Here is a 12434-nt window from a genome sequence, read left to right as displayed (position 1 = left end):
GGCATTTAATAATTTAAATATGAAATATTATTTTATTTTTTGGATGAAATTTAAAGTTAATATGTCAATTTTTGATGAATATGAACTTGCAAAAATTTCTTGAGTTTGAAAATATATCTAACATAATAGCACTGTATTGTGGTTTATTATGTACCTATATTTATTTATATCAAAGTTCACATATATTCAGAAGTTTAAGATTATATAATAATAAGATTGGATAATATGTCAAATAAAATAGTAAATTAATGATACAAAGTGCAGTTTATAGTGCCAGCATTTTATATAAAAGAAAATTACAATTTTAATAGCAGTTAGTCTTATAGATTTCATATTGAGACTCAATATGAAATTTTAATTACTCAATAATTGAGTATAGAATAGAGATTAAAAGAAATATTGAGTTTTAAATGCATTTATTAGAATTAGGTGTTTGGCCTGCCGCCTACAGTGCAGGACAAATGGACAATTAAATAGAATATGGGAAAGGTCACAGACATATTCATTTAAATGAAGTGTACAGAATGAAGAATCATTTAGGCCAAGATTAAATTAGTGACTGGGTAATAGATTATGTCACATGCATAACCAATTGAATTTATATTTTTTCCTTATTGTTGTAGCACTTTTAGTTGAATTTAAGCTAGCTTAACTTCATTAGCTGCTACTTCTAGCCTTATTTTTTGTATAAGTCTCAATTGTTAAATGAGTTTATCCTATTAATTTACTAAACCTATGGTTCCATCATTTAGTCGAACTGGTAATGTATTCTTCATCATTCAAAGTTGATTTATGAATTTATGATTCATACATTTTGTTTAAAAATAGATGGGTAATTTCTTAATACTATTTTGTTATTTCCATTTTTAACTTACTATACTTACCATGAAGGCATGAAAAATTACTCCTTAAACATAGTAGAACTAGTAGAAGTATAAAATATTTTATTAGATTATTTTTTTTTTTATTTAACGAGGAAGGTTATAAGGATTGAATGGGAGGAACAATTTTTATTAAAGGGTTAAATGTGGAGATTAATATAAAATGAATACGTTTGTATTGAATTTGGCAAGCAGTGCCGAATTAACGTATAGGCAGAGTAGGCACAAGCCTAGGGCTACATAAAAGTGGCCATCAAAGAGAGCTATTTTTTTTTTAAATAGTGGCACTAACCATGGCAGTTTAACCGGGTGTCCGTAGCGAATGTCATAAATCTTAATACAGTGAGCTATAAAAAAATGTTTGCCTAGGGCTAGGGTCGGTCTTAATCCGGCACTGTTGGCAAAGTAAATACTAAATATATAAACAACTATTTAATTTTTGAGAGTCATAATGTATTGTAACTATGCCACCATAATAATATTTTCCACAAAATAATGATTCAATTCTGTTTTGTACATAATCTGAGAATAACTATATTTTTGTAATTTTGTGTCTATTCATTCACAAACTTATTCATGCCATTAGAAGTTTGAAAACTGTTTTTTGAATTCATTCAATTCATCTAAATTTTAGTAAAAAAAAAGAAAGTAAAATTAAGTAGTAATGATGTATAACTATATAAAAAATTACTTTGATCCAAATTGGATAATTGTAGTTTTTCAACTCTTTCTCCAGTTTTTGAATTTTCTGTTATTGTTTCTACACATTTTTTACCCCCGTCTTTCATAACAGTAACTGTTTCAATAATTCCATCTTGTATCTGATTCGTGGAGGTTTCTTTTTCAATTATTCTGCCATTCCAGTTTTTAGATACATAAGAAGACCTCGAAGAAGAGCTGCCAAACTACAAATTAAGTATCATTTAATTATTATAAATAGGGTTAACATTTAAAATTCAAGGTTTTTAAAATAACAAGTGTTGAATATTTAAACTAAAAACATTGTATATTGTCACATTAATTTTAACCAGTCTTCAAAATAAATAAATTAAATACTTGAAAAAAACATACCTAATTATAAATGTATACAGGAAAATTAAGAAAAGAGAAGATTACAAATATAATAAATAAATAATTTATATCTGTTAAAATTATTTTAGAAATTCTATAGGATCTCAGTATCTGCTATCGCTAATATCATTTTATCAAGCTATATTGCATTTTTTTTTATCATTTTTTTAGATTAAATATACTAATTACTAGGGAACAAATTTAAATGCAAATTGCATCTTTTTCTGAAAACATTGCTTTCCAAGCACTAAGTTCATTTTATACATCAAGGAATAAAAATGTAACTTTTATTTTGCATTTTTTTTATATTTTTAAGTCATTTTTATAAAGGAATTTATAAAATTCAATAAAAATTAAGCAACACATGATTATAGAGTGCTATTATGAAACAGAAGATAAAAGTATAACAAATGTATTTATCTAAATTGTATATTTATTTTTTGTAATATAGGAGAATTAAAAAATGATACAAATTAAACACATTATATCAATATTAAAAATATTTTTTTAGTTCATTTAAAAAAAATTCTTTAATGAGTGCATCATTAAATTGTATTTTTTATTGCACTTTTTTTGTTTTTTAGAGAATTTAAATCTGTTCTCTACTAATTACTATTATACAATACAGTGTATTTATCTATAGCTTAAGATTTATATTAGCAGGAAGTAGACTAACATTTTGCAACATGCCCTACTTTTCTCATTAATGAAATAAAATACTTATTTAAAATTCAATTTTTATGAATTGAAGTTCTATGTTAAGTTTCAAAATAAGGAGTGTACATACGTAAGGATTACCTTATAATATATGCATAGTTAATTGTAAATACTACTTAATAGTGCTATAAATAAATTACAATTAATAAATAAATATATAACAATAATTTCTTTTATATTTTATGTTTCAACATTTTTTTTTATAAAATTACATTTCTGTAATTAACAGTTAGTTAATACAAAATAAAATATAAAAACTGGTACAAATTAACTATAATAAACATGTTGAATTTGAGTAAATTATATACGTGTATACATCATACCTTTTCAAAATATTGTGGTCCAGAATTCTTTATTGTTATGTTAATTGAAGGTTCATCCCAAGGTCTTGAAGATATAGAACTGATATATTTTGTTCAATTTTGTAAATAATCAAAAATGTTTATAAAGTAATGAATAAATAAAAAATTAAAGTTACTTACTTAGGATTAAGAAAAGTACTTTGTGCTATAAAATTTTTTTTTGGTATACGATTTAAGTGTTCCATATTTGATGGTTGATTAATTGGAACTGAAATATAAATAAACATAAGTGATTTTAAAGTTTGGTACAAAATATTTTTTATTAAATAATTTCTAAAAAATGTTGGGCATGGCCAATGAAAAAACAATTTTATTCTGTCATTAAGTGAATAGTACAACACAAAGATTACTAAATATTTTATTATAAACGCTGCAGTATAAGGAAATTATGATTTACCGCCTTCAATTTATCTGACAAAAGCCAAAAAATATGTAACTAATAACAATTCAATGAAAAGGTATTTGCAGTGTATTCGTTATAATATTTATCCAACAAAAATTTCAAAAAAAAGATTACATTTTTTTTGGAAGAAACACAGGAGTATAATTGGTGAAGACAATTCAAAATTGTTTTATTTTATGAGAATAAAAAAAATTAAAACTGTATTATAATTTTCTCTTCACTAACTTACCTTGACGTTTTATCACAAAGCAATATTTTTTATATGGACGGAACATTTGCTACTTGTCCTCCTGAATTTTAAATACCTATTACAACCAAGTTTAGGAAATATAATTATCCCCGTGATATTTGCATTGCTTTAATGTTATAATAAGGAAACTTATATTACATTATTGACTACTAATTGGTAATTATTATAAAAATACATTTGAATCACTTTCAATAATTTCAATCAAATTTGTACATTCTATGATGCCAACTAAGTAAGTATTTAATATTGAAGTATCTATGCAGTTATGTTTTTATCAATTAAAACCAATCTATATGGTGCCAAGTTCAACATATTTAAAAGAAAAATATTATGAACATTTTTTTATTCTGTCTTACCTATTAGAATTATTAATTTACTAAAATACATATTTAATTAAAATTATTTAATATTATGTATAAAAATATACAATTTTATATTACAACTTACAATTAAAATATTTAAATATATTGGTAGATATATAAAGTTGTAAAAAGTACATAACACAATATCTGTTAATAGTTAAAACTAAAGGTTGTGGTTGTGAATGGGTATAGAATATACGGGAAAAAAATATATTTAAGCTCGTGTATTTAATATCCGTGTATATTTTTATTTAGATTTCAGACATGAGATATACTTCAAACATAAATAATAATATAATGTTCATATCAACTTGTCTATATATTATCTCAAATAAATTAAACATCATTTAAATTTACAACACTTCTTTTTTTTTTTTTGAAAATCAAATAACAATATTCTGTATTATTTACTTTTCATTATTTAAGTATATGAGTATTGAAGTTCAAGTTTAGGAGTCACGAGTATTTTTATTACACAGGCTTTAACCTCGTCATAGGTAAAAACACGAGTACCGTGTAGTTCATTAAACATGTAAACACGACCTCTAGTTAAAACAATAAAAAATTAATGCAATTTTAATTTCAGAGACGAGGACATATTTTACTAAGCACTTAGGGTTTATCATTATGAGAATAGTTAAAATAAAAGAATAAGATTTATCTTAAAACTATTTAGAAATTTGAATTGCAACAAATTTAATTTATTTCACGACATATGACAATAATAATTATTTAGATTCAAATTTGTTTTTTCATAAAATATTATGTATTTATTTAGTTATTTTTTAATGTAAATTAAAAAAAGTCTATAATATTTTAACATGTAAGTATAAGAGCTACAAATAAATTCTCATGTAAAGTTGGTTATTTAACTTCTAAAACTAAGTGTAGCCTCACTAATGAAAATTTTAACAGCGATGATGTTTTCACCATATATATATCCTTATCTATGTAATTATCAGTCTAAAATAAACTCCAAAAAATAGCAAAATACTTACTCGCAGAAATTTCAGTTTCGTTAATATGATTTTGTAAATTTTGAAATTCTAATTCCATTAATCTAAAGATATCTTCAAGATTAAACATATTTCTATCATTATCATAATGGTTTCTTCTATTGAATGAATCTATAGATTTTGTTATGTTATTATTCAACACAAATAAACAGTATTTAATGTGCAAAATAATTACCAGTAAAATCATTAATTTCTAAATTATGCATTTCGGTATTAATATTTTCAGCATCATCAGTAGGTAGTTGAAATTCTGAAGGCAAATTTAAACTAAAAAAAAATATCAACTATAGTACATTATAATAAACACATATTGTCTTTTCAGTTTCCAGTAAAAATTACTTGGGTTTCGTGATATCGATGTTAAATATTTTACTAATCCAATTGAAAATACTCATAATGGAAGTAACCAGTAAATAGTCGGTAAAAACAATCAAAATGGAAATGTAATCTATTAACTTGTAGTTTGTAGTGAAGAATAAATAATTATAACCTGTAACAGTATAAAAGAAATTTAATTTAATTTATATTCTGTGATAAAAATATACAATAGTACTATATTAGTATACTACATTACTACCGTGGGTCCGTGGACTATACAAATGTACGAATGTCACAAAACATTTATATTTATTACACAATATTTCTGGCCTTCTTATTTCTTTCTTTGGTGTTATAATAAATTAATAATTATAATTAATAGCGAAATATTATATTTAAATAATATTAATTATTATACACGGTCTTTACAACAACATAATATTTCGAAATAAAATTCGGTATTATACTATTATTTCGATTTATTATCATTTATTAATTATTTTATCACGGTTTAGTAAACAGCTGATGGCCTAGAATTTGAGTTTGAGCGCCATCAGCAATATACTAAGTTGCATTTCAATTTATACAAGGCGCCAAACGTTTAAAATGCAACGCAACCACAAGATAATCAAGCGCAATGACATTGATTATAGTTCATAAGAGCATAATAATAGGCGTCCAAACTCGCAGGTGACTATTTTTTGTGCGGCCACCGTACTACGACCTAAGACAACTTAGAAAGTTAGAAATACAAATTATTTTATAATCTAAGAATGATTTTTTAAAATCATTAGACTTACATGAAGTACTAAGAGAGTTTGCTTCAAGTAAAGCAAGAAAACAATTTATTTGATAAAATAGTTTTTGTTTTATATATTAACTTTTTTTCGTATTAAATTTGTAGAACTTGAAGGTGCATTATATTTTCAGAAGATTCAAGGTTGTAATAGATTTTGAACGTAGTGATGAATGTATTGATTTTACAATTATGTGGATCGTGGATGTTCGTTTTTATAATAGAAAAAGTGCTTTTGTCATCAACTTTTAAGGAAGTTTCTCGTAGAAAATTAGATCTATTCGGTGCTATTAGAAAGTCAAAATTTAAAATAGTCAAGAAAAACCAAAAAATAAATACGAGAGATTTATTAAAATTGTTATATAATTATTAATATAACTGTATGGTAACCACCTTCGTTCAGAAACGATTTTCATTGTATATAATGATTTACCATTAAATCCAAAATGTACAGGTCATCCATCTGTAATAGTGCCTATTCATGACGAGGTGCACTCCTGCTAAATAGTAGAACGCCAGAACGGTTACCTATTGGCTATTTTATCACTTAATTAAATTTATAGACATCATATTTTTTAATTTAATCTTAACAGACATTGGAATATCTGACAGAGAAAAAACGATAATTTAATACTCAAGCATTTATGACAGTATGTACTCGCATTGTGCAATTTACATAGTATACAACTATAAACCATATTTATTTTGCACTGTTATGCATTATATTATTTTACATACTAGTCATACAATAGTAGAACACACATAATACACCTATACACGATGATTCTTGTATCATAAAACACTCATTATTTCAAAAAGTATTCATGTTTTTTAAAACATTTTTTTACATAGTTTCAAGTTGTTAAAAAGATTACGTTTTTATTAAAAAATTATATTTTTAAATATTTTTTTAAGTTTTTACTTTTTTGAATGACAACATAGTTTTCATTTCATATTCCAAAGCAGAATAATTGTCTGAGTATTTTGATACATAAAAATCGAATTTAGGACGAGTAGTTTATGAACTATACATGTTTAAAGTTTAAACGAGCGGAGTGGAGTGGTATGGGGTTACCCCGTAAAATATTTGTCCACTACTGCTTTGGAATATGAAATGAAAACTGTATATTGTCATTCAAAAAAGTAAAAAACTTAAAAAAATATTTAAAAATATGATTTTTTAATAAAAACGTAGTCTTTTTAACAACTTGAAACTATGTAAAAAAAAATGTTTTAAAAAACATGAATACTTTTTGAAATAATGAGTGTTTTATTATAAAATAATCACCCTGTATTTACGTTCGTAGTACGTTGTTTTATTTTTATCTTAATGCGTTGCGTTTGTGTGTCCGACGACCCGACGTAGATATAATACTACATTTAATTAATTTAAATTAATTCTTGCAACTATGTAGCACAAAAAAATAAAAACAAATTTGTAAAAATATATCTATACAGGTACATAATAATATAATACACATATACCATACGAGAATACGTTCACGGCTTATTATTTTTATTTTTTGTTCTCTATATTATTGGACAAGCCCATCCGGCTCCGTTTTACAAAAAGGTAAATTCCCAAACGGCTCCGGTTTTTTACAACACAAATTCCTTACCACTTCATACAGACTTAGGACTGTCTCAAAGGAGGTGTGGTTAAAAATGAGTTGGTGTCTGTTGGTATACACTAAGTAAATTATAAAAATTATATAAAAAAGCAAATATTATTGTATTATTGTGCATTAAATTTAAAAGTTAAAAAAATATAAAAAAGAAAATAAAACATGTATGTCTATACAAAATATTTTAAAAAAATCAAAAATTTTAATTTTAGGTAAATATTTTATGAATTCCATACGTGTTATTTTGTTTAATGAAAACTTGTCGATGATTTGTGCAATAAGTTCTTGTTTTTTTTCGATTTCGGTGTATTAACATGATTTCAAGCAGTTTGAGCTTCAATTTGAGTTTCAGATTTATATTATTTATTAGTATGTCATTACACTTAAAAATATTTGGATGAGCAGTATTGAAATCCCTTTTGAATTTACTGTGGAACAATTTATATCCATTTGTGGTCAAAGAAAAGGAAGACGAACACTTGGCCCACAATTTAGGAGGGAAACGACTATCTGACATAATTTAATTTTCAAAAATATAGTCAAATACTTTATCAGTTGTGACGTATTTCGATTTGAACACCATTAAATCGTTAGTAAAACAATCCCAAGATTCCAGGAGAGAGGACGCTTATGTCATTGGCATTTATGGCCACAGCTAGTCGTATATGTTGTATTTTGCATTTCGGTAGTATAAATGTCGCTAAACGATACCTTATAGTATGATTATATATGTATTTATGGGTAAGTGTAGCCAGTTGCGACCCATAGGTTAGGAAACATTACCTAATAGCACCCCTAGTTGTTTAAATACAAAAATGAGATGAGATATGAAACTTTATTGTTGAACTATAAAATTGCAATGATTATAATTTTTGTGATAAGATTTGATTGTTAGGTATAGTACTATAGTAGAGGGCAGGTAGGAACTGTTTATAAAGTTTGTAAAGCAACTATAAGTCTCTGTGCCATACACAGTCAAATACATCTAAAAATATACTAAGACAGTATTGTTTTTTTTCAAATGAAGGATATTCCATTTGTTTATTCTTTATATTTGACGAACTTAAGTGTTTAGCCCTAAAACCGTATTCAGAGTTGGGCTAGATTAAAATTAGTTCAAACCAATGTGCTATATGCCCTAATAACATTTATATTCAATATAAAGAATAAAGATAGATACATTAAATAGTTTAATTTAAATGTAAAATCAGTTAATGTATTTTTATATATTATAGTCATTTAAAAAAATACAGTAGCTTATAAAATACTAAATTAATAAGCAGATATTCATAAATAGGTATTAAAAATTATAATATAATGATCCAATTCTATGTAGGCCTTATATAGTTAAATTTTATGGTTAAGACCAAGGTATTGTAACTGCGATAGAGTACACATTTTTCTGATGGGCTCTGCCTATTTTTCTGATTTTATACCATTTTAATTGGTTTATACAAGTTTATATATATAAATATATATTAATTAGCTACAAATTATGATAATAACAATAATATTTTTTTGTTAGCTAATTAACTTATTTAAATCATCTTTATATAACCATAATGTTTTTGTCAGAGATTAAACATGATCACTGATCAGGTAAACATTTATGATACTTGCACTTGCCATACTTTACTTTTTTGGTTGGAGAAACTACATTATGACATACTAATACATTTAATAAAAAGCGATAAAATAATAATCGATAAGAGTGCATTGCATTAACGCACAACCTACCCAAATAACGTTTTGATTAGAACTTATTCAAATTAATCAATTAAGACCATCAATATTTAAGGATGCGGTTCCTGTATTTTTCTAATATTATAAAATAAAATCTCAATTTAATTAATTGAAAATGATTAATAATGTTGATGTTGACTGTGTAATATTGCAAATCACTGTAGAAGTTATATTGATACAATGTATGATGCTTTTACAACAAATGTATCTTTTGACATTAGTGAAAATTAATTTAAAATTAATAATAAGAAGTATATTTATAAAATACATATTTACAGAGTTAAATGACTCATAAGATATTGTAACAAAATGTATAAATAAAATCCCATATCAAATAGAATGTGGAGCGCCCACTGAATTAGTTGATATTTTAACATCATCAATAATTCAACCATGTGTAACTTTGGTGTACCTTGATGCAGACAACAGTTACTTTTTGTAGCACAATTTAATGATCAAAATTATTTGTCTGATTCACACGTCAGTTTAAAATCATATATTGATCATAATATTATACTAACCTAAAAGCTCTTCAAGACTAAATCCAGGGATTTCTTTTATTTTTGTTTTTATTTCGTTTAACTGATTTTGAAGGAAAATAATTCTTTTTGTTGCTCTGGAATATTTTTTTTTTATTAAAAGTTTTTGACTTTTAATTTCTTGATATTTCTTTTGTTGCACTGGAGAAAAGAATACACGGGTAGTTTGGTTATTTTTCATGCGTAATCTTCTATTTTGTATAATATACCACAAACGTCTACACCATACACAAATATTACTGAAATTTTAAAACAATAAATAGTTAGCTATAGGTATAAAATAATATTATTTAAATTTAAAATTAATAACCGATTTATGCAATCATCTTTTGTTAGTATTGTGTAGCATTTTATATGTCTCCATACTCCATAGGATTCAACAAATTGATAACCATATGAAGAATTAATATCATTTATTTTGTTTGAAGATATTGCACCTTGACATACAAGAGTTTCATCAAATTTTTTAATTATACTCAATAATTCTTTATATGTATTCACAGTATTCAATTCAGAAATATAGCCAATGTCAGATATATTGATTTTCTTGTTATAAACAAAGAGCAATAGTTCTAAATCTGAAAACAATTTTAGTTTTACAGGTATAATGAATTTGTATAAAATATTTTACACTTAAGAGGACGTTATACCTACATGTGTTGTCTCTGTCTTGCTAACGTACACCAAAGAAAATTTGTGTTCAGCAGAACACATTTTGTAATATTAGCTTTAATATTAGAGTAAATTTACCTATAATTAAATTTAAAGATAAGAATATTATCTAGAAAATGTCATATGCTTTTACCTACCTACTTTATCATGTAAAAAAAGTTTTTTTTTTTGATTAAATATTTTTGCTCAATTTTAAAGATTTTAAGTGCTATAAGTCTCGAGCCCTGGCTATAACTCACTTTAAAATTATATCAATGAAAGCATATGACATTTTCAAGACAATATTCTTACCTTAAAATTTGATTATAGGTAAATTTATTCTAATATTAAAGCTAACATCATAAAATGTGTTCTGCTGAATGCAAATTTGTTATGATGTATGCAAGTAAGACACAAACAACACATGCGAGTATAATTTCCTCTTAATATTATTTAAAAAATTAAAACATACCTTCAGTTAAAATTAATTGTTTTTCTATACTCCTTGTAAAATCATCTCTGAGTGATCCCAATTTATGAAAACTAATGATTTTGTGTTTTTTGGTTATATATTCATAATACCATTTTTTAGGAATATGTAATGTGTTTATTTGATCTAAAATTTTTTTAAAATGCGAAATTTGTTGTACCTATAAAATGAATGTGTTACATTTTGATTATTATAATACTAGTATGTACCAAGAATATAATAAAGTATAAATATTATATACTTCTATTATTTCTGGTGAAGACAATATTGATGCACAATTATTTAAAGATAATGTTATGTCCGTTGTATCAACATTAACTTTGTAATAGCAATGGTCATTGTTAATGATTGAAATTGATTCCTTATTTGGCACTTGAACATGTATAACACTCGATTCAAAATTCTAAAACAATTGAAATCCTATATATTCAGTTTTTAAGAGTTTCATTAGTAAATTAATAATAGATTATTGGCTTTCATTATAAAATAAAATTACTTGAGATACAGATGTATCAGTGCGAAATAACTTAAAATTAATAGGAATTGCTCCATTTCGAAGTTTTGGTCTTTTTAATGAAATCTAAAAATTATTATTAGTCAATAAATTAATTGGACAATTAGATTGATCTTTATGTTTGTTGATATTTACCGTGTATTTGTTTAATCCTTGGCCAGAAACCCAAGTATCAATTATGTCTTCGCTTTTAAAATGGTCACGGCAAACTTTAGAAGTAGTTTTAAAATGAACACCTAAGGTCTTTTCCCATTCAAATTTTAAAGAATCAGTTTTAGGTACACTAAACAAACTTATTTTAGAAGTTTTATCAGCCTTATTATATGTACGTACTTTACATACACAACAACGCATTTTTAAGAATTATTATGTTATTACTATAATAAATTATATTAAAATTTTCATTCAGTGATGGTATTCTATAAGTTTAAGAATTTTAATTTTCAATAAGATACAAATATTTATATTAAACGTGAAATCAAAATTATTATTAATAATGGCACATGCTACTGTTCGCACAGAATTTTTTGTGGAAAAAACTAAAAATTAAAAAGCCAAAATTAAATATTGATAACGATAATCTGATATTCAACGAATACTTTATAATTTATCAGAACACTTGTCCGTCAAGTGATAAGATGACCATCATAAGACAGGTGACCGCAGTCAAATATAAAAAAACACGGTTTTAAAAGA

The 12434-nt window shown here is 24.8% G+C and overlaps 1 protein-coding gene across 2 annotated transcripts; it reads right to left on the bottom strand.

Moving 5' to 3' along the window:
• Positions 1-1312: 1312 nt before the first annotated feature.
• LOC113550353 lies at positions 1313-12281 on the bottom strand. 2 transcript variants are annotated; one of them, XM_026952109.1, is made up of 13 exons: positions 11874-12280; positions 11721-11804; positions 11466-11627; positions 11207-11384; positions 10394-10661; positions 10066-10322; positions 5402-5552; positions 5238-5329; positions 5045-5173; positions 3152-3239; positions 2993-3071; positions 1573-1786; positions 1313-1504 (listed from the first exon to the last, which is right to left on the bottom strand). In XM_026952109.1, exons 1-13 carry the CDS (start codon positions 12090-12092, stop codon positions 1464-1466), a joined length of 1962 nt encoding a protein of 653 aa, XP_026807910.1. In that variant the 5' UTR covers positions 12093-12280; the 3' UTR covers positions 1313-1463. The 2 variants fall into 2 exon arrangements, with proteins under 2 accessions (XP_026807910.1, XP_026807911.1); XM_026952110.1 differs by lacking the exon at positions 11721-11804 and having other exon boundaries at positions 11874-12281.
• Between the last annotated feature and the right edge of the window lie 153 nt (positions 12282-12434).

This window comes from Rhopalosiphum maidis, chromosome 4 (genome assembly GCF_003676215.2).
Source record: "Rhopalosiphum maidis isolate BTI-1 chromosome 4, ASM367621v3, whole genome shotgun sequence".
In the NCBI taxonomy this organism is placed as follows: Eukaryota; Metazoa; Arthropoda; class Insecta; order Hemiptera; family Aphididae; genus Rhopalosiphum; species Rhopalosiphum maidis.
Note: the sequence above shows the minus strand (reverse complement) of the source record. Positions and strands in the feature narration are given on the sequence as shown.